The sequence below is a fragment of the Colossoma macropomum genome, unplaced genomic scaffold (assembly GCF_904425465.1).
Source record: "Colossoma macropomum unplaced genomic scaffold, Colossoma_macropomum, whole genome shotgun sequence".
Lineage (NCBI taxonomy): Eukaryota > Metazoa > Chordata > Actinopteri > Characiformes > Serrasalmidae > Colossoma > Colossoma macropomum.
In genome coordinates this window covers 18458787-18482518 of record NW_023494795.1, presented here as the reverse complement: position 1 = coordinate 18482518, position 23732 = coordinate 18458787, and the positions used below count along the sequence as shown (strand labels likewise).

The window sequence follows — 23732 nt, the reverse complement described above, 5'->3', positions numbered from 1 at the left end:
TTTAACAAGGCCTCGTCCAGTTGGACTCATCATTTCCCTTGAGGGCATCCTCAGTGCCATCTTAAGGGCTGTCCCATTAATTTATCAGCTCAAGTGAAGGGTGTTAAATGAGCCCTTGGAGGGACGATAAATCGAGTGAACACCAGCGTTGATTCAGCAGCAGAACTTACCCAGAAATGTGACCTGACGCATTTCCCTTTTCAAACCTGAAAATAATGGCGGACAAAGCTGTTCATAAGCTATAGTAATAAATAATAAATAAAAGGCTCTACTCCACGTTTATAGCCAGACAAAACACGTTACGTACATTATGCTCACACTTTCATAAAAACATTCTGCATTGCAAAGTTTGTATGGGTAGTCGATTAGCTCACTGAGGTTAACCTGCCGAGGGTGAGCGCATTCTGTTGGTATAATCCGCTCTTCACTTGCCTCCACGCCTCCTGCCGCGAGCGGCCACTTGTGTAACATAGATCCGAGTGATGAGTCAAAGTGGGTAAGGGCAAGTTTTATAAACACCTTAAACACACATACAGTATAAAAGGATAATCCAGGAAAGGCCTAGTCCTTTATGAGCAAGGATGGGTCAAGGTTTGCCACTTTGCCAAAAATCTGTCAGTGAATAATCTAACAGTATAAAACAACGAGTGACTGCAAGGATTTTAGGCATTTTAACCTCTACATTGCATAATATCATCAAAAGATTCGGAGCACCCAGAGAAATCTCTGCGCTTAAAGGGCAAGGACAAAAATCACAACCGAATATCCGTGACCTTTGATCCCTTAGACGGCACTACATTAAAAACGGCATTCTGCGCAACCGTCTAAGCGTTGGCCCTATCATCAGGAGATCGCGAGTTCGATCCCTGGTGATGCTACAGCCACCCGTAGCCGGGAGTCCGAGAGAGCACAATTGGCCTCGCTCTCTCTGGGTGGGTAGGATGGCCCCTCCTTCTCCCCCCATCACTCAGCGCGATGCTAGTCAGCGCAGGCGTCTGTTAGCTGACGTAACAGATCTGGCGGTTGGCGCTTTCCTCCGAGCGCGTTCGGCTGTCCAATGACGTTGCGTGAGCGGCAGCTCGAAAAGAAGCGGTGGTTGGCTTCACATCTCGGAGGAAGCCTTCACCCTCCTAGCGTTGATAGCATCGTGTGATTGGGGGAGTCCTAACTAGCGGGTGGAATTGGAGTAAAAATCGGGTAAAAATTAAAATAAATAAATAAATAAAAAAAAACGGCATTCTTCTGTGATTGAAATCAGTCAACCTTTACATGTAGTAGCAAGGACTCTGACAAACCATTCACAAAAAACAGTTTCTCGTTGCATCCACAAATCCACAAGTACTTTGCACAGCAGAAATGCCACGGATTCATCTGAAATGGACTGAAATGAAATGGGATGTTGTGGTAAACGTGCGCCTGTCCTTTGCGTCAACTTTTTTGGAATGGGCTCAACGCATCGAATTTGGAACAAGCTCAGAAAGTAAAATATCAAATATTGTGTTTTTCAATTTAATACAGTTCAAACAGAATTTACTAATCACTGCTTTCTGTTTTTATTGGCGTTTGAGGTTTGCATTTTCAGCCTTTATTAACTGCTATAAATTACCTCTAATTGTAATGGGTTAACAATATAGCCCACAATAGCATGCTGAATGGTGCACGACTAACACTTCACAGTGATTAAATTATGGATTCAAATCCATCACCAAAGCTGCAGTGCAGCACAGGATGGCATATTCAGGCTGAATGTATTCAGCTTTCTAAAATTGCTGCGATGCCTCCGTGAGTATCGGAGCCTGATTCCTAAGACTTCAAAAGGAGAGTCTTTTGTGACATAAAAGCCTTCTTCCCTGATAATTAAGAGCTCTGAGAAGAGCACTGAGGGGGCCGGCCTGAGATATTGCTGTGAATTAGACGAGCCTCCGCAGATCAGGACCTCCGCAGATGTTCATTAGCCAAACTGAGCTGTGCCTTCACCGTGACCAACGTCACATGCATGTCTGCACACACACACACACACACACACACACACACACACAGGCACACATACACCCCAACACGAGCACGTTTTCTGACACACTAGCTCTCAGAAACAAGGGGAAGGAGGCAGAGCTCATAAACAAGAACGGGGGGCGACCAGAAGAAACAAGCGGATCAGGAGAAGAGCAGATTTTACATGCGAGATAAGAAGAGAAATTGGGTCACAATCTGCCAGCCATCTTAGATTTCCCCTTCTTGCTCCTATGGGGTCTGAGGCACTTCAAATTCTGGCTGCATTAAGAGAGAGAACACCATTACAAAAAAATAAAGGCTGAAAAAAGACAGACACTGTTCTATAATGGCAAACCTACTTTCCCAGCAATTTAACTGTCACAGTCCACAGTTACATAGCAACAGCTCATTGGAATCTATCTCAGACACCAGAAAGTAAGGCCTGATCGATATATTGTTTGGCATCATATATATATATATATAATATCATCATATCAGTCAGTAAAGCACATAAAGTTACTGACGTCTTTAAAATTATTGAAGGTTGTTTCTTTTTTAAACATATAAAATTACATCATCTGGAAATATCAGCTCCTTAAAAATGGTATCAGGGACCGGGGTAGGTTTAGTTATGATGGGTCTCAGGCAAAAGACAGAAATAGGGCCCCCTGGATTAACATTTTTAAATTAGTTTAGGCTCTGGGCTCCCGTTATGCCTATATTCTATTTTTACTGCATTTTGTTTCTCTGTTTTTACAGCTTAGTTTCCAAATATGGACTGTATGGACTGAGGAGTAAATGGTACATTTTAAACTTCTAATTATGTTACCATACTAGAGCAAAGTTTTATTTAAAAAAGCAAGGATAACTTGTTTTTCTATTATATCTCCCCATAACGTTCGTAGACAATTCTATTTATTTTTTCATTATTTGATTAAGTGAAATTATCTGCCAAAATAGTGAGATAATTTCACTTAATAAAATGACTAAATAAAAAATGTTAATAATAATAAGAATAATAACAACAACCAATCACAAGTAACAGCTGTTTCACAATGTGTATATATTTCAGCTGATCATTTAACATCAACACGTACAGTGTATTTTCTTTGGCCCTTTGCTTGTTGGAGCCCTAGAGAGGCCGCTACCCTGTTACTGACAAAAATGAACTTGAAATGCATTCCGCCATCTGATGCTCAAGCTCCTGTGCGGTACAGCTGAAGCTGTCATTCAATACAGATTCATTTGACACTAATCTGACTTCATACTTTTGCCATTATGCAACATTATAAGCACTACAAAGCGGTACCCTATACTTCCCTGACACACTAGAACAACATTTCTGTAAAGGTTAAAAGGCCAGAAAGATTATAGCAATCATGCTCAAATGCACAAGATGCTTATGACAGACACTGTCCACTCACAAATCATCACACAAGTCGATGCCGTCAATCATTTCGACTGCAGATTCCTACCAAGCCAATTATCCATTACAGTCTCTGTTGTGTTCGCTCACAATCCCTAGCAACACCTTAGGATTTTCTTGGGGGGGGGCGAATGCTGGGAAGAAATCCTTCCCCGGGTCTCTCCTCCGCAAGGCAGAGATAGCGTGCTCGTCCAGGCAGGCATGGCCTGACGTGGGCACAGGGGTGTATGTGATGGGGCTTGTTCGCGGGCAGCCTGCAGTGGCTGTCACATATCAAACCCAGTGGAGCAAATCACTGCTGCTCCTCAGAGCAATAACACAGCCAACTAAAGGGGGCTGGGAGCGGGGGAAGGGCAGCCTACATCAATGCATGATTAGGTTTCTGCTCTGCAGCATATTGGCAGAGTTCTCTAGCGGAGGAGCAGACCTGGGTCACCGCGACTGCATCACCCACCTCGACCGCCAGCTTTCCGCTGACATGCAGAGAGGGTCACCAAAAGGTTATTCACAGGCTGTGTCACTGGAGCAATGTAGCTTACAAGCCTCAGATACAAAACATTCCATTCGTTCCTGACACTGTGTTACAACTTCAGAGGAGAAATGTACTTTCAGGTTTCTCCTGCACACTTTGCCTCATGGGAATCCCTGACACCATCTTGAAGAGCATTACAAAACTTAAAAGGCTTTGAGAGAAGCATCTACCATCACTTTAAACTCTCAATCTGACTCAATAGAGGGAGTCTACAAAACTGTAGACTTCAGGTAGCGTCATATCCCATAACGCATTTCAACTTTGTCTAAACTCTGTAGCCAAGAGCTACCCCATCAGTCACACAAGACATATACTTTTAGCTAACATTAGAAACAGATGTGTGGCAACTGTTTGTGCATCCTGATTGCAAATTATTTCACATATTTCTTGAAACCAAAGTAAATGCTACCTAACATTAATTCTTAGCTTACCTTACCCTAGGAGAGCCTAAACGTAGAGCAACCTACTCAGGTAATAGTCAGTCCCAACTTACAATGCATTCAGTAGTTTATTTTTATCACAGTCCAAATGTCCTTCACACTACAAAAATGATATGTTGGCAAGTCAAACCATCCTAAATCTTAACAAAATAACAAATATTTATCATTTTCAGATTGTTGTAAGAGTCTTATGTGATTAAATAATTTCTAAACTGAAATGTTGATTTTCTGAGTAAAAAACAGTTAACATTCTAGACAGAGAAAAAACTAAAATATGGCATTTTTTTTGCAATTTTTAGAGCACAATTTGTGTTTATTTGCTGAGTTTAACATATTGGAAAAATACAACATAAAATATAAAATGTGCCAAATCTTTGCACAGGCCACATTTATGTTTTACTTTTTTCCAATATGTTAAAGTCAGCAAATAAACAGTAACTGTGCATTACCATTTGCAGAAGTGTGTTCTCTGTAGAGGATGAACTTATTCCCACTCAGAAAATCAACAACACGTGTTGTTTGAATGGAGCACCCAAACTTTTGCACACAACTGTAACTGCATTTTTTTCATAGAATAAGCAAAATTACTTGTCAGTGGAATAAGACAATTTCACAAAAAATACTTTAAAAAAAGTAAAAACCATACAGGAATTGGTTAAATAATTTTACTATATTCTTACAGCAATCCCAAAATGAAAGATTTTAGATATTTAGGCTAGATTTAAGATGATTTCACTTGTCAAGCTAAAATGTTATATCTCTGCAAGTGAAATTTGCATTTGCAGTGCAGCACTAATGTTCCTTATGCATTAAGCAGATATGAGAGACACAAGATACCATGAGGCAGTTTGAAAGAGTGGAGAGGAAACCAGCCAGAAAAAGAAATGGAATTGGGGGCGGGTGTGGCAAAGGCCGCCACCACCAAAGCATGCATTAGAAGAGACTGAGTTAGGCTCACAGCCGTGTAATTTCGTTTGAGATGTTTGGCTCTCATGTAATGCTGAGAGGCACGCGAACACAAGAAGAGCCAGTAAACTGCTACTTGTAGCTGGAAGATATCTCAAAACAACAGCAGAAACACGAGTGCATGACAAGACAGAGAACAAACCCGGAGCTGAAATGTGAATGCTGAGCAGTCAGCATGTTTTAAGGAGAAACAAGCCTTTAATATGACTGTGCACTTGAGTGAGCATAATCCAAATTACATAATGAGTCATGTGAATCATTATGCAAATAAATAGATCAGCTTGATGCAGCACAGTGAAAAGCCACAGAGATGAACGAATGCTGAAAACATGCTCAATTCATTTAGGGTAATCACCGCTGATGAAAAATACAAATTACGCCGCTCACAAAACAGTATATATATCAACAGAAAGAGTAGTAAAGACATAAATACTCCAAAGGACAAAAATATGGGTAAACTTGATAAGTATGTTTAACCTATTATAGAGGGAGGTGGATCATACTGTTTGTGTTTAATTCCAGCAGGTAAGAATCAGGAGGTTTTAGAATTTAGAGAGTGCTGTGTTCATTCACACAGTGGAGGCCAAGGAGAAAATGAGTGCAATATGGCACCATAACCTCCCCAAACACTTTCCAACCTCACCACCTGCTCCCACTGTTTGTGCTGTCGGGCCATAGAGGTACATGAGAGAACGCAAGTGTGCAGAACTACAACAACTAATCAACGATATCCATACTGTTGATAATAAAAAACTATTGGTAATGAATCTCGTTATTGATAAGCTGTCATGATGATGTTTGTGCACTCCATTTATATCTGCTTTTCAGAGAGCTCTGTTTTAATTTAACTTAAACACCATTGAACGAAGGGATGAGCTGTGTTGTTGTCTATAATGCACAAATGAATTATACTTATTTGTTAACTGTGATTTTGTGTGCTAATGCAAACAAACCTGCTAATTCTCATGGATTTTTTTGAAAGTGTACTTACTTTCTCTGCGCTTTGGCCTCCCGCCCACACGAACACAATGTTTTAGTTCACTGGAAATGAAGCTTTTGGAAATGAAGCTTTTTGCTTTTCAGGGTGGAGATTTTTAATGCTCCATTTCTGTTTTTAGGGTAGGTGCTTTATGTTTGAATGAGCATCGTGCAAAATAAGGAACAACCCTTCAATACTAATTTGTTTAAAACAACGTTATGTAAGTAAAATATTTCAAGGAAAATACTCAATTATTCACAGACTATTAGCCACACTTTTTCTTTTCCCAATTATTTTCTATTAATTAATCAAAGCTACAATGAACCAAGGAATCAATTATGGAAATCTTGTTAGTTGCAGCCCTAAAAATGTGTATGTGTATAAATACTATAGAGGGCAGGTACTCCATTCATCAGCAGAATGTAGAAGGCAATGAATGTGTTTGGGATTGCTTAGATCGTGAGAAGCAGAAAATGCAACCAGTTTCTAACACTGAACTTTGGAGGTGTGGAAAAATACATTTTCAAACATTGAAAATGCAAAAATCTCTTTGGAAAAATAAAAGCAAGTCTCCTAAAAAGAATGGAAACTGTGGAATTTAAGAATGCACAATGTCAAAAAAGTTGTATTTAGCTTTTGAGGCTTCTAATATGTTTACTGCTTTTTTCCTTGATGCTGAAAAATGAATAAAAACATTTTGGACTGGAAATTAAATAAATGGAGGGTTGTCTCTGACTTTTGCACTGCATTTGATGCGGAAGCAAACACAGTGATAGCATGTTAAAGCTTAATCTTTGTCAAACAAAATAACATAATAACAGTAACTCAGACAGTCTTTCACTCGAGACCCAAGGCTGTTTTGTCTGATGTCTGAAACCTGGCAGTCTGGTCTGAGGATGTCTTAAAATGTACACCATACTATATGTGACTTTGACATCTGCTTGCCACACCAACCGTGTTTGACCTGCACAGCTCAACAGACGCATTTCTAATTAATCTCATATATCGTCCAACATGTTAAAAAGTTCAGTAATGCTTTTTAGTTGCAATTCTAGTGTCTTGCATAAAATAAAAAAAATGTTTGAACAACGTAAATGAAAGGAAAATGTGTTTTAATCCAGCGGTAAATGAGTTTTAACCATCACTGGGGGCTGTTACTGCAGTAACTCAGTTAAGCGCAACCGAGACAGGCCTCCATACAGAGGTTCAAGCTAAACCTGAGATCTATTTACATACCCACTGCATTTTCACAGCATAGCACGTACTGTGGCAGAAACTGGTGGTGAGCACATCCTCATATCTGTCAATTAGGCCTACTCTAGCGCACGTCTGTCACCCTTTGCTGCTAAAAACTAACAAGCTTGAATTGGTTGAGGAGAAAAAGGCTTAGTGGGCACATCTTGTACTCAGTGCTACACAAACTCAGCAGTGTTAAAAATTAATGATGACTGTATACTGGCAAGACTTTAATACCCATCCTATCACAGATGTATCAAATGTGTCTTACAAGCATTCTATTGCATGTTTCACAGAAGTTAAAAGTTTTATGGCCTGTTTGTATTCCACATGTGCAGCACTTCTCATCCAACCATATGTGGAATGGTTTTTTAAACTGAGCAGCGTCTTTCTGACATTAGAATTCAATATGAAGCCCGGAGGAGGATAAATCTTCAGAGCCTACGATTCCTGCAATCCCTTACCATCTTTTGATCTCTCAAACATTTCCATCAACTTTCGCCTGAAAGGTTAAGCGCTGCATTTGCCGGTGGAGGTTTTGGTGTTTTTTTTTTTTCTCATGCTAAGCGTCATCCACGGAAGGTCCACTGAGCTTAGCTGTCATCTGCAGCGACGCATATTCTCCATTCCTCTCTGTCTTTCTCTCTGTCTCTCTCTCTCTCTCTCTCTCTCTCTCTTCCCTTACCTCAGGCCATAGGCCTATCACTCTGAATCACACACAGCTGCCTGAGCTCACAGCAGCCATTAGATCAATATTTTACCCACACAGGCATGAGCAGCAGTAGCACAGCCTTTTGGCAGGGGATAGCATCCGCCCCGGTGCGGGAGAGAGGGAGCGAGGGAGGAAGCACAGAGCCAGGCTCACTCAGCAGAAGCAGCACTGGGAGGAGGAAGCTGCGCAACGTTGCTGTTTTCTGAGGCCTGTCAGACACAAGAGCTTCAGAGCACTGCGGCTACGCTTCACACACAGAACATCAGCAATCAGAACAGATGAACTCTGGCATACTAATGTATATAGCTAAATAATCATAATGCACTAAAGAAGCTTTGAATAAGTGAAGAAGTAAATAAGCTGGCTACATAAGACTTTGCATTTGTAAATGCCTCAGAACAAACTTCAGCTTCTCAAATAAATCAGAAACTGGAAATTCAAGAAAACCTCTGGAATCATTATAATAATATCATTATTTATGGGGCACTTTTATATAGTTGGCAGCACAAAGTGCTTTACATAAATACCAAAGAGACGCAGAATTTTAATTAAATGCTAAGTTGAAGAGATACGTTTTCAAATGTTTCTTAGAAGTGAGCACTGAACTTGACTGTCTAATAGGTGGAATTGATTTCCACAGGTTAGAAGCATAATAACTGAAGGATGCCTCTCTATGTTTTCTGTATTTTACGGAAGGTGTTTGCAGAAGGCCAGTATCTGCAGATCTAGGATCTCATATTGGAACACTGACAGACATTCTGTGATGTAGGAAGGTGCGTTAAGGTCATTTAGAGCTTAAAAACATAGCAGAACTTTAAAATCTATCCTACAAGATACAGGCAGCCTGTGTAGTTCTTTCAGCTGTGGTCTTCTAAACCTTCTATAATCAAATAAATAGTCAGTGTTCTGTTAAACAATAAGATGTTCTTTGTTAATTTTCTTTTTAAGTGTTTGCTCTGATTTGTTTCATGATATTTCGTCATATTTGCATGTTATCCTCTCTTCCTTTTCTTGCCTCACCTAGCCTAACATCTGACACCTTATGCCTGGGCCCACACCAAAGACAATCAGGCTAATTTTGAGGCTAAATCAACCCTTCCAGCCATCACAAAATTTGTTCAGTTTTCAGGTTTTCAGTCAGACCAAACTGGGATTTTCTAAATTTCTTATGGAAAAACTTGACTTTAGATTAAAAAACAACATTAAGGCAAAAGAACGCTAAAGTAGGTCTGTGTGCATTTTGTGAAAAGAAAAATGTTTTTTTTACAATGTTGATCAGAGAAATTTTATCCTAATTTTTGTAAGAAACTGTGGAAAAGTGAATGTTAACTTGTCTCTAAGAGAACATACCAATTCCCATATGGAAAACACTAATGGAAATCAACATTGTCGTAGCCATCGCATATGAATAAATCAAATTTTATCCTTCTCTTTACCTCGACTATCCAGTGTTGAGCCATGAATGATTGTCTTCCCAGATTAACCTGCTGTGTGGGTTTTGTATAATCCAATCTTAAACCTTCCGATCTACTCCAGTACAGTCATGGCTGTCCTGATTTTGAACCTTAAACATATTAAATATTTATGATTCAGCATCCTATGATGTAGGAGGGAATGCAAAGTGTTTCATATGAAATGCAGTGTTGATGTTATGCAAGGAAGACTGATAACCAATGAATGCTGAGCTGAATAGAGAGCTGAGCTGAATGGAAAGCTAAACTGAATGGATAGTCGAGGTAAAGAGAAGGATAAAATTTGATTTATTCATATGCGATGGCTACGACAATGTTGATTTCCATTAGCGTTTCCCATATGGGAATTGGTATGTTCTGTTAGAGACAAGTTAACATTCACTTTTCCACAGTTCTTACAAAAATTAGGATAAAATTTCTCTGATCAACATTGTAAAAAAACATTTTTCTTTTTCACAAAATGCACACAGACCTACTTTAGCGTTCTTTGCCTTAATGTTGTTTTTTAATCTAAAGTCAAGTTTTTCCATAAGAAATTTAGAAAATCCCAGTTTGGTCTGGTCTACAAGCATAATCTAAAAGTGTGTGGTGTTGTATTCTTGGCAAATCGTGACATGTGGGGCTGTGATGACTGAAGGATGACTAAGGACAACATATTGGTGAAATGTGTCATTATGTGTGGGGTCTCTCATGTGCTTCTAACAGCAGTTATTAGGATTTTCTAAATCCTGTAGTGTGGACCTGGTATAAGGCACTGGTTCCCAATCCTGGTCCTGGAGTACCACTGCCCTGCACGTTGTTGTGTTCTCCCTGCTCTAACACACTCAGTTCACCTCAGGAACAGCTTGTTAATTACTTTATTAATTGCATCAGGTGTGTTGGGAAATGGGGAAACTCTAAAACGAGCATGGCAATGGTACTCCAGTATCAGGATTGAGAACCACTGACCTGTTATTTCTGTTATTGCATTTTGTCACTTATGCTTGATTACAGTCACTCAGTTTGTCATTAATGTTTTATTTGCTCTGTTGACTGCAATTGCTAGCTAATGATTTAAATAAATACATAAATAAATGACTCAGTAATGAACTTCCTTCTCATAGAACTGCCAGTGCTTTGGCTTGAATGTGTCTGCTGGTTTCTAGGCTTCCCTGCCCATAGCACTTCATACTTCTCTCATACTCATGCTTCGTAAATGAGAAAATAAACTTCTTTTGGTGGCACCGCTTGCAGACTATCTGTCAACACTGCCTTAAAAATCAAAATCTCTCCAAGTTAAGGACACACCACCCTTACGTTTTGTCCCTTAAATATTCTTAAAATGGTGAAAAAATAGATTTTCATTAAACAATCAAAATTGATTTCTAAATCTTTATAGTAACAAGCTCTGTTGATGAATGATCTCTATAATGGACAAACTGATAAACGGATCATGAATTTTTTAGGATTTTTGGGATCTTCCATTTTACACATGCTTAATGTCCAAATCCCATCCAATTTCATGAGTTTCAACAGTATCAAAATCTCTTATTTGTCAGGAGTCTGACAGACATGAGAGAGTGTGTAAGAAAGCTTCTGCCTTCAAGAAAGATCCCTCTCTCTGTATCAGCCACTGCTGCCACCCAAATGGCAGGGTTCACACAAGGTTCAAGGAACCACAGCCAAACAACATACTGAAAAAGATCTACAGAAAAGCTTCCTTTTCTCATCTCTTACTTTCACTTTATCTGTTCACGTCACCATACAGCAGACCCGCTAGCCACCTCTCTTGAGGGTTTGGGGCGCATTCGGTTCCCAACATATGTGATAATGGACCCAATGCCCTTTTTATCCCCCATCAGATAGCATTCATATTTCAAAGCATTCAAGTGCTGTGCTCGAAAAAATATTTTGATTACATAAGCGTGAACTACTTACAACCCTTTTCTGGGCTAAAAGTGGCCTGCCAGTCAGAAATGGGGCTGCTTTAAATAGATGCTGGCGAGAAGAAGGAGGTCGTGGAATCAAGACACACTTGTTCCTCACTGCGGCTGTGGCAGAGTGTGAACGAGAGGGAGAAAAGAGAGGAATAGAGTGGGGTTCCAAGGTACTGAGGGCTACAGAGACTGAAATAGCCCCGGAGGAGTCAGACAGAGACAGCCTGGAGAGAGACTCCTCAGTACTGACAGCCTGTCAGAGTGAGAGATGCATCTGCCAGACCTCACACATACACACTGCTGCTTGCTCTATCACTCTTCCTCCCCTCCTCTTTTCACAAACCCACACCAGCGCATTCTCAGGCACTCCCTTTCTCACTCCCCAGCTCACATTCTCCACTTTCTGTCTGTCTAACACTTTCACTCGCTCCCCTTTACCACAACAATGCGACAGTCTCTCGTTCTCCCTTTTACAATTCTCATTCACATGCACCGCAGGTAAACGCACCTCCTCAATACCACGCATTTTATAGCTGTTCACAAGGGCTGAGATTTTGCAGTCTGCTGCGCATTTTGTTGTTATTGTTGCGAGGAGGTGGATTTATTCCTGTGGAGGAGAGAGCAATAAAGCCATGTTTACTGAAGACTCTAAGAGGCTTTCGCTACTGCAGAGTCATCAGCCCCGCACAAAGGACACCGATGACGGGGAATTATATCGGCCCACGGCCTTCCCGCAAAGAGTGCAATAAAATCTCTGGTGCACGGCAGCTCACGGCCCACAGCTCTCCTGCCTGCCCTGGGGGAAATACACTGCCTGTCAAAAGTTTAGAAACAAGTTCCCTTCCTCTGAAATATTCCCAGTAATGTCTGATTTTCACTGTTCATTCTCAACTGAAATAAATTTTGTTGTCATGGAAAAATGAAATTTCTCACTTTTTAAAATAAAAGAGCTGGATGTAAGATGTCAACACTGTTAGTGTTTAAAAACACAACATTCACTCAACAGTCTATATGATCGGCCACCAATCTTATCCGCAAAGGGCTGGTGGGGCTGCAGGTTTCCATTCCAACCCAGCAGGAGCAGACCACCTATAACTAATCAATCAATCATTAAAAGACTGGGAGCAACTGATTAAAGAAGAGGATTGATTGGACTGAAAACCTCCAGCCACACCAGCCCTTAGTGGATAAGACTACTGATGCTTGGTCTATATCGGGGTCGGCAACATAGCAGAATTAGATTTTCAGGTAAAAATAAAATAATCATCCTTTGCAGTAAAATACAGCTATGCTGGTGGCTTTAACACAGCTTTAACCATAAATTGTCTTAAATGCTGGAGAAAAAATATATTTCTGCTAATTTACCCTTTAACCCTGAAGACTGGTATGCAGACTGCTGGTCACCATAGCAACGCAGAAAACAGTCTTGCCTAGCTAGTAGCTAACAAAAAGGCAAAGAGAAAGATTTGAGACGAATGGATTTTTTTGCATTATTCGCATTTATAAGCACTCCAGCTGGTTTCCTGATACGTTTTGTCTGCATCAAGAAACACTCAAACACTAAAAAGTCGTGAAGCTGAAGACAGCTTTTCATTTGAATTCTCTTGTTCCACTTTAAATGGCGCAACAGTTACATTTAAGGTGGAACAGGAAAATTCAAACAAGAAACTGGCGAATGAGAAGCTGACTTCAGCCTTGTAAAAAGTCGATCATTGAGATACATTTTACAAGAAACCATTCTACTTCTGAGAAAAAGTTTCATGCCAGAGGTGTGAGAAAAGCAGCTATAGATGAGCTAAAGCTTAAAGCAGAGCAAAGTTAGTCTGTGTTTTCATTTATATTTTTAGCCGACACTAGGACATTAGCACATACTGAGACATATTTACAGCCAAGATGGTAAAACATTACTTAAACAAATGGACATAAAATGTTGTGGCTCCCAAGGGGGATTGATTTTTGTTGAAAGGACAAAATGGCTCTTCTGAACATTCAGGTTGCCGACCCCGGTCTATATGTTCCATATATAGAAATTAAGCTGGAAAAACTGCCCGTTTTTAATTAACTGTTTTTGTGATGTCACAAAAACTAGCACACTTACATATAGCCACCCAATCAACCAACTACTATTTTGTCTTGACCATTCATGGTGAAGTTATAAGGAGTGTTTCAGACTGGAAAGCTTTTTTGAAAACAAGACAGTCAATCAGAACAGGGATAACTGACATAGATCTGTCTTCTTGTAAGTATCTTAGTGTCCACCGCATGCCAGTTTGTAATCTGAAATTTCACTCTATTTTTTTTCGTCAGGGAGAAGCAAAAAACATGCGGACCATCAAGCAGCAAGAACTGGACTAATGTCATGGTGAAAAGAGTTGAGCTGGTTTCAACTTTATAAATTACTGGCATCAGCTGTGTAGCGTTGACCAATCGGGCAAAAGCAACCTTCCACTGCCAGTAAGCTAACCCTAGGTGTGTCTAATTAATTCCATCCGGATGAAAGCTAAAAACTATGGAGCTCCTCATGCTTCTTGCAGCTGCCACAAGACTCTTCTTTTTCAGATGAGTGGTGTAGATTATTAAGAGTGTTTAAGCTTCATATTGATAGCTGAGTGCAGGCCTATTTGAGCAGGAAAGCATGCCATTAACAAAAATAAAACTTCACTGAAATATTCCATTCAAGAGGCCTGTTTATAGAACCAAGTTTACGACAGCAGCCTGCTTTAATAAGAAGAGAATTTATTTGGAATCAATTTCATGACTGACAGGTTCATTCACACCTCTAGTGCTGAAGCACTGGTATAGAAACCAGAGGGAGATAATCTCGGTGCTTGTAGCAGACACACACCATTACAGGCACAGTCACAAAAGCACTGTTTTATTCTAATGGATAATGAGATTTAAATGCAACTGAAAACAGAAAGCTGATACGTTGAAATTGATTATTATTATTAACTGATTTTTGGTACACAAACACACACAAAAGTGGACCTCGGGGAAAAAACAAAGCTACATTGAGCTACATTTTTCCTTCATATTTCTGTTATATTTTGCAACACTTAATTTATCATAGTTGACAGCTTTCGTCTCCAAAATATTCTTTAAAGCACATACTGAAAGTGTTTTTGTCCCAAAGGTGGTTTAAACAATAACGAGCACTTACATCACAAGGGAATAAAGTGTGTGGGTTTTGTTATAATTCCCAAGCTAGCAATCTCATAAATGCTGTCACAAATATCTACATGTGGCATTTTTCTCAAAATTAAAAACATTTGAAAAGCCAGATGTACCCAAACTTTTGAAAAGCAGAGTATGTGGTATTCTGATAAGTCGCTACAGGCAGCCACAGGGACCAAAGAGTCACTAACCAAACCCAGGCCAATGGCAGGGCAGAGGCCAGGGTCAAAGTGCAAAAGGTAATAGTCTGAGTTCAGCCAGCCAACAGGTGCTGAGACCAGAACAGTGCTGCTAGCTTAAGTGGACTGGCACCGGACACTCAGACTGAAGGCAGGTTTTTTTGGTGTTAGTAAAGATAGCATTAGTGCATGCTGAATATATCAAGGCTTCAAACCCTTTGGCTGGGCTCTGTTATCTCTCAAAGGCACATTAACTCAAGCTGAATGTTCTGTGAAGGGATCATGCCTTTAATTACAGTCCTAACTAAGCCTTGATCAATGCCATTGATGTTTTGCTTGTCAATACAAGCTAATGTGTTGTGGCTATTAGTGTACTGTCAACACATATGATAATAATGAAATACTACTTGTTTATTTATTGACTTCCTCATCTGATCACCCGGGTTATCCACAAGCCAGCTACAATGTTTATATTTTTTATATTATTTTTTTTCTTTTTATTGCTCTATTTTTCTACAATTAGTGTTTATTTTGTTTATGATCAGTGTCTGAGAGTAACGCAATTTCAATACTCTGTATGTCCTGTACATATTGTAGTACTGACAAAAAAGCTGACTTGACTCGACTTGACAACACCGGCTGCAAAATGTACGACCAATATGGTGAGATAAACCTTAAACTTCTAGCACCATGAATTCACTCACTCCCCTGATTTCTCTGTAAAATCACTCCAAAAATCATTGTGATTTAAAGAAGTTTCATAAGACAAAATGTGTGAAGGCAATACTTGCAGGAAAGACATGCAATATTCTAATAAATATTGCCTCTGCTTAGACCATGATAAAATACAAGTCAAAGCTGAGCATTATCAAACAGGGATCAAGCAAGGCTTGGAGTGATTGTGTTTTTCAGACAACACTACAGCATTTACTGAAATTAACCAGATTAAAGCATCCCGTCAATGATACTGAAACTTAATCATAATGTTTGATGTACAATACTGTACAAAAGTCAGAGATCAACATTCATTTATTTTATTTTCAGTCTAAATGTCCAGCTCAAAAGGTTACTCATTTTTCAGTATCAGGAAAAAAGCAGGAAACATATAAAACAGACAATTACACAGAAGACTCAATAACTACCAATACACTATCAACATTTTCTACAGTTTACCCTTTGCTTTCATTACAGCTTACATTCTTTTTGGGAGACTGGCTTTCAGTTTTTCAAAGAAATCTGCAGGGATATTTTTTCCACCTCCAAAAATCAGTCTGAAAATTTGGTTGGATTTTACGCTTCTCACAATCTAAGTAATTCCATGTACTGTTTATCCAATGCTGACAGTCCTATTTTCTCTACATCTTTTAACCATTTTTACCTCCAGTTTAGGAAACTCTTCTTTTTTTATTTATTTTCCTTTGACTTTCCCCTTCCTTAAATAGATTACAAATAGATTACCTTATATCTATAGCTAGTGCACAATAGCCATTGTGACTGGAAATTAAATAAATAAAAACTTTTTTACAGTACTGTATACCAGAGTGTTTTTGTGGCTGTTATGAAGGTTTATGGGCTATGGACTCAATTAGCTCAAATTTGCTAATTTAACTCTCTTTTAATTGTTTTGTCCATAGGCTGGATGGCACACTTTCCACAACAACACAGACTCTTATACTGTTGATTATAACTGGTCATATTACTGAAACATACTCCTGTAATACAGAACTAGTGTATGCTGCAGACAAAACAATATATTTCTTCATCTTTCTCCAGAAGTCTGGACAATATTGGCTATAAGTCTGCAGCACTCAGCCCAGGAGAGGAGTTATTGATTAGGCTAATTCAGCTAATTCCTTCCCCCCTTTGGTTTTGACTTTCCCACACTGTGAGGGGCTGTAAAATGAATACAGTTTGTTTAATAAAACATAGACCACTTAAATTGTCTGAAATTATGGCCAAAATTAATGAAAGTTAAAGCATCACATAACATGGAGCAGGTCTCTTGAGAGTACTACAGTTTGATGGTTAAGCACACACAGGACACAAAATAGAAAGAAGAATGAGGTATTACAGCCATGGCTCGTTTCCTGTAGCTATGAAAGCATGTGCACAGATTTGATTAAATGACATTGTGCAAACAACAGATTCAGATAAAAAAATGTTTTAAATCTAATGCTGCAATTAATATGCGGCCGTATCTCCTAAAAGGTAATCTTTTCAAGAGATGGAAAAAATTCTTAATTTTCATGGAAGTTAAAGGAATTTTTAAGTAATTTTGGATTGTTTCTGTTGGTCCATACATCATAAAATTTGACACAATGTAAAAGGCAGCTAAATGAAAAACGACAAAAACTGAGATATGTGGTTTTGTCCTGACAGCGACAATATGTGTAAAACCATGGATTACTATTTCTATTTCAGGAAAGTACAATATGCAGGCTACAGTTTATAATACTAAATGGAGACACTTTTTTCCAATGAATTAATTCAAGCATAGGATCTGTGATGGTTCCAGGGCTTTCTGTTTTGTGTACAGCTCACACAACTGTAGCAAAATAACAGACTATTTCCTGACAGCTGGTGGAGCTGTAGTTTCTCTGTTTTTTTTTTGTAATCAAATCAGTGCCATTAGAACAGCCAGATGATATCAAAACATACCAATAAACTTCCAAAGAGCTGTATGTCAATGAAACCGAGAAAAATATTTTTCAAAGTTCTACTGTTGCATAGCCAAATGTTAACATGTAAGTGAAACGGTGCACAGATATCAGTCAATATCAGTTATTCATTTAGCTACAACTCATTTTGGCTGGAAAAACAGAACTTTAAGACGTTTTTCTCAGTTTCACTGTTGGCATAGTTACTGCTAAGGTAAGGCATGTCTTGACCAGCTGTAGTCCACTTCCACTTACCTCCTTCTCTGTCCTCTGTTATGCAATGGCGGATGGAATCTGTGAGGCCTAGGCTGGCAGCACTGGGCAGGGGTCCCAGTAGGACAGTAAGGGGCACGTGTGTTGAGGGCTCGGCTGGTTCTTTACCCTGCTCTTGTGCCTCTGTCCCACTGTGAGGCCCCTGCTCCAGCTCGGGAAGCATCTGCTGGATGAAGTCCTGGTTGAGGTGCTGGGCTGCAGCCTCCATGTCCTCATCCTCCAGATCTTCATCTCCAGCAAACTCCGAGGCCAAAGACAGGCTGTCATCATGTGTGTCTAGCAGGAACAGAGAAGCCTGTTAAAAGTGGTCTTTAAACAAGTGGTTCATTGAAAGGGCTGATTATTTAGTAATACAATTATATATTGTTGTGCCTATACAGTTGCACCTACTGGAGTTGTACCTAATGATGTTGTGCCTGCCTTTTAACAATTAGGTGCACCTATCATGTGGATAGATTCCAATTACTGACTGTAGCTAATCTGTTGTTGCACACTGTATCAGCCCCTCTTTACCCCATTTATCAATAGAAAGGGACCACAGTTGGACCAACAGTGACCAGATATTAGTTTGGGTGATGGACTATTCTCAGCATAGCAGTGACACTGACATGGGACAGGTACCAGTTTATGAGGTGTTGTTGGAGTTATTAAAGTTGAGAACAGTCAGCCATCCAACAAATATCCAGCCAACAGTGGTCCTGTGGTCAGACACTTACCACTGATGAAGGGCAAGAGGAACACCATATATTCATGGAAAAAATAGCTATAATCTCTAACAATATACCTGCAAGATAAACAAACAAGGTACAGTATGTGTGTCTTATTAAGTGGCCAGTGCGAATACATTTCTTTAAGTGTACTCAAAGTTTCTTCTAATATGGCTGTCTAACTGTACCAAAATCATCAAACTACACAGTATGAAATACACTAAAAACAGACTGTACCTTGTACATTCCCACACAATAAAATAATGTTTTTTCTGTCATACAGAAAAAAACAAAGACACACACAGAGATCGAACAAACACACCCGCACACAGGCTTTCATGTAGTGTACAGTACCTTCTCTAGTGTAGGCAGCGTAAATCCCTTTCAGTTTGGGCCTGCTGTTCTCCAGCTCTGTCTCGATCTCATCCCGATATGAGCTGATCTCGCCTACGAAGACGCAAACAACACATTGCTACTCACTCAGGGCACTGCCTCTAACAGTCTGCACCTTTTCTCCATCACAGAATGGACATCATGATGCCAACAAAGCTCTCATTTTACATTATCTATAGTTTTAAATGTTCATCAGCAACATAAGGCAAATAAATGTGTATCCTGAACATTAAAAAGCATTTAATGAACCAATAAGATAGTACAAGCATTCTGGTATTTTCTTGGCAAAATTCACTCTCTGAAATGCCTTGATTAAAAAAAAAAACATAAGTATGCAAAACTCACTCATAGTGAATTCATGCCATTGTACGGCAAATGCAACCAACATCTAAGACTGAACCTTGGAGATGTGGAAAAATATCCTTGCAGATTACTTTGAAAAACTGAAAGTTAGTCTCCTGAAAAACATGCAAGCTATAGTAATTTAATAATTCTGCTTTTTCTTGACACTGAAAAATGAACGACGAGTGGTCTCTGACTTTGGCACAGTACTGTGTAATGGTGTGTTGTTTAGTTCCTGGTTATTAAAACGATATGGAAGCTATCAGTGACTTACTCATATCAAAAATCTCTATAACACTGGTAAATAAACTCAAAAACATCTGTGTTCGTACTTGCTATGTTTGGCTAGAGGATCAGGTTTCATAACACAATCATATCAGATATTGGGCAGTAACTGCAGTCGATAGAAAAACACCTTTAGGGAAGGTAGTAAATCAATCTTTTAGTTTTTTTCACAACCAACCAATGTCTCCACACAATGCAAGAGAACTAAGGTTCAGCAGTAAATGTGACAAAAGCTTCACTGATAGCACTGATGTCAGGAACATTTTGTATGAAATGTGTTATGTTCTTTTTCAGTGGAACTCCCCCCTTAAGGCACTGTTCTGCATGCATGTGGCATGTCATACTGTGATTCATCCATGGAGATTTCAAAAGTGACACATCTAACTGATGCCACGCAATTTCATCATATGAACGCAGTGTGATCAAACAAAAATTGATTCAATTACCAATATGCTTGTTCGACCACAAAAATTCAAGTGACAGACACTGATGAAAGCCTTTACAGGCCTAACAGAAAAAGTAAAACTTCAGTGGGCACTCAAACATCAAGACGTAAATCAATATCTTATTTCAGTCGGGCAAACTAACCTTGATATTCATCAAGCTTCTTGGTCAGCTCTTTTTCCAGCTGAAATGAATGAGAGAATTTTATATTAAAAGGACAGCTGAAGAACTGAATAAGACAAAAACCTACAAACATACAAGAGACAATGTAACATGACAATGTAAAGACAGCCAGTTGTCTTTCTAACATTAAACTTGACAAGGGAATGATGCTGTATGCACCTTTACCTTTGTGGGTCATGTTATGATTCTGTTAGTGCACCAACCTGCTGCATCTTTAACTTCTTCTGACCAGCAACAAAAGAAGGGGGATCACACTCTGCCTCCAGGTCCACTCGCATGAACTCATCAATAGTGAGATGACTGGTGGGTGTGTCCTCAAATTCTGTCAGCCTAAGGAGAAATCATGTAGATATGTACGATGACCAATCTGACTGTCTTTAGTTATTATTGTATCTTTGTATAGGTATGTTTAATTAATCTTGTTCCATCATTCCTTTCTCACCCAACAGATAATTCAAGAGCCACAATTGTATTGTGCTCAAGACTGTGCCAGAAACCACCCTTTAATGTCCAGTTAAAACAACTATTAAGTACTTAATTTCAAACTTTTTTCAAACTAATTCACTATTTTTTCATTTTCATAGTATTCATTTTCCAGTGCAGGCAAACGTAGAAAACATATATTTAACATACAATTACACAGATGCCTCATAGACTAAATATAATTTTTGCATTTAGTCAATATTATTCATTATTTATAGTCAGTATTTTGTGGGTCCACTATTATTTCATACCTCAAGTTCAGTCTTAGAAATGTATTGCATTTTCTGCTTCTCACAATCCAAGTAATCCCAAACACATTCAGTGATGTCTGGATTCTGGGTTCTGAGCAACTTCTTTATTTATTCTTTATTTGCAGAAGTCTCCTGTTCCTTTTCTCAGTAACACAGTTCTCACAGTGGAAGGATGGACAGAAAAACCTATGACCTAAAGAACGAGTAGAGCTTGTTTTTTATCTCAAAGATAAAAGCTTTAAATGCTGTTTATCTGATGGTAACTGTTTTTTTGTGATCTACCAGGTCTTACATGGTGGTTATGAGCCCCATTTCCTCTATATCTTTGAATCATTTTTTCCTGTTTTATAAATTTTCCTTTGACTTTCCCTTTCTTTATACTTTATACTTCTTTATATCTCTTGAAAAATGAAACTTGTACTTGGCCATTTTATTGCATAGCACTGTATGTCAGTATACTTGGTGTATAATATGATTCATGATTCTTCATCATTCATACAATCCTAGCAAGGCTGGAGAAAACCTCAAAGCGATAAGAAAGGTAAACACATTAGTGAATCTTGAAAACTATCTAAAAAAGAAAAGTGCAGCAAGTACAAACACCAGCACTCCTCAGATCCAAATCTGATTTCAGCTAGTCTTATACATAATAGGCAATATAAGAGAAGTCAAACTATACACTCACCCAAAATGTACAGTCACTTACCTTTTCCTCAGAGTGGCCTCACACACCTTCACCACACGTATTACTTCCTTCACCGTGCGGCGGAACTCATGCATGCGGGCCGCCACCAACAGAGCTGCAAGATTGAGATGTGATCCATTTGCTACGTTTTATAAATACACTCAGGCACAACCTCAATAGGTTTTCTATTTACTAATGGTAATGAGAAAACATTTTCTGAGTGCTGCTGCACCTTTACACGGCATCTCAATAAAGCTTCTGGAGCACAGCATACAGGATTGGTAAACATAGCACATACAGTTGGGCTGTAATACTGTTTACCAAGTGCTGTACAGTTCTACAGTACATGACACAAAGACAAGCCTCCACATGCTTTCTCAATTCCACTGCCAGTGTTACAGCTCAGTCCACACAACGGCCTCCACTATATTTATGCAGCACTACAACAACTCACAAACCGGAGCTGAATCAATAAAGGCTTAGATACACGTTGCCCACATTATGGAACTAGGCCAGGTTTTTTTGTGAAGTTCAACAACTACCTTCTGTGCTATTACAATGGAAACTTTATCACTTTTTGAGGATGGAAAAGTGCTTTCATTTCTGCGTTTACTCTAAACTTTCTCTCAGGATGATAAACGTCAATGCTCAGAAGCCCCATCTAAACTTACCGCCTTCTCCTGAATACTGTGAATGATTAATGATTAATTATTAATTATTCAGATATTGCAGTAGCGGATGTAGGAGGGAACGTGAGACATTGTGAGAGAGAGAGAGAGAGAGAAAGCAGAGCTGCAGGAACTTTGCATGCTATTCTGAAGCGAGGGCATCTTGCTGACGGCAGAGTACGGGGGCTTAAACGCTGGGTTTCAGGCGAAAGGCGAAGAGGTCTAAGCAGCAGAACTGAATGTGCAGCGCTCCAAGTTCAGGCTTGTTATGTAATGCTGCAACTCTGTTCCAGTTCCCATATCAAACTTTCAGCCTGGTAAGGGTTCGTTCACAGTTTGGTAAAAGCACTCAGCAGTGAACTTCAATAACACGTCATGACATACTGTACCATCTCTCAGGCACACAAAGGAACATTCAGCCAGTCTTTCCTCTGGTACGCTCAGTGCAATGATCATACATTCAAAACAATATAATGAAATGCTGAACTTCCGAGTGACTGAGAGTGAAAATGGTAAAGGTTGTGATCAGAGCTGAAAAGCAAGGCTGTCCAGCACATCATTTAGCTGATAAATGTGGTTGATTTTAGGATTTCCCAGAAAACGGCATCAGCAGATATCCCACTGGTAAAGTACCAATAATGTCTCTTTAAATGTTAGGCTATTTAAGAACCCAAAATGGAGGACTATGATGCTAAAGAGGGCTAATAACTAGCTAAAACAAGTCAGTTATTGCAAAATTTAATTTATATGAGGCATTTTGGACACCATTTCTCAAAGTAAGTAACAGTCCAGGTATTCATAGCATTCATTGCTCAGATATTATCAGTTATTAGTAGGGATGTAAATGATTAACTGTTAAGTGTTAACTGTTAAGTAAGTGTTCAACCAATACTCTTGTTTAATTTTATTTCATTCCAAATGAACAACATTTCCTATTTGGACAGGTTTATCATCAAACTTGAAGAACATTTTTGGACTGTATACATGAGGGCACAATAGGCAATTGGTTAGAAACATGCATTTAACCTTTTTTTCCAAAAACAGGTACTAACCACTAAATTGTACAATACTTTGACAGGGAAAATACATTTTTTCTTTTTTTTTTGTAGTTATTACAATTATGCATTGGTGACATATTATTTCACATTGGCCTATTAGTAAATTTGGGTACCTGCACCACACAGTCCGGACGGCCGGCGTCCTGTGTGCATCCAATCCCTCTTCATCCTCTGCAGCAGCCTTAGAGCAGTCATGGACACCTCATGGGTCTTTTCTCCAAACTCCAACATGTGGGCAAAGCGTGGAATATACAGACATGGATCTATGGACAAGGAACA

The 23732-nt window shown here is 39.2% G+C and overlaps 1 protein-coding gene across 1 annotated transcript in view; it reads right to left on the bottom strand.

Moving 5' to 3' along the window:
* The window catches only part of brf1b (BRF1 RNA polymerase III transcription initiation factor subunit b), a 78795-nt gene that overhangs the window by 24599 nt on the left and 30464 nt on the right, over positions 1-23732 (bottom strand). The window contains exons 7-12 of the mRNA XM_036581712.1: positions 23567-23716; positions 21749-21842; positions 20512-20638; positions 20270-20309; positions 19016-19108; positions 17937-18230 (exon numbers count right to left, since the gene is read on the bottom strand). Coding sequence (XP_036437605.1) covers positions 17937-18230; positions 19016-19108; positions 20270-20309; positions 20512-20638; positions 21749-21842; positions 23567-23716 — 798 coding nt within the window. The remainder of the gene's footprint in view (positions 1-17936; positions 18231-19015; positions 19109-20269; positions 20310-20511; positions 20639-21748; positions 21843-23566; positions 23717-23732) is intronic.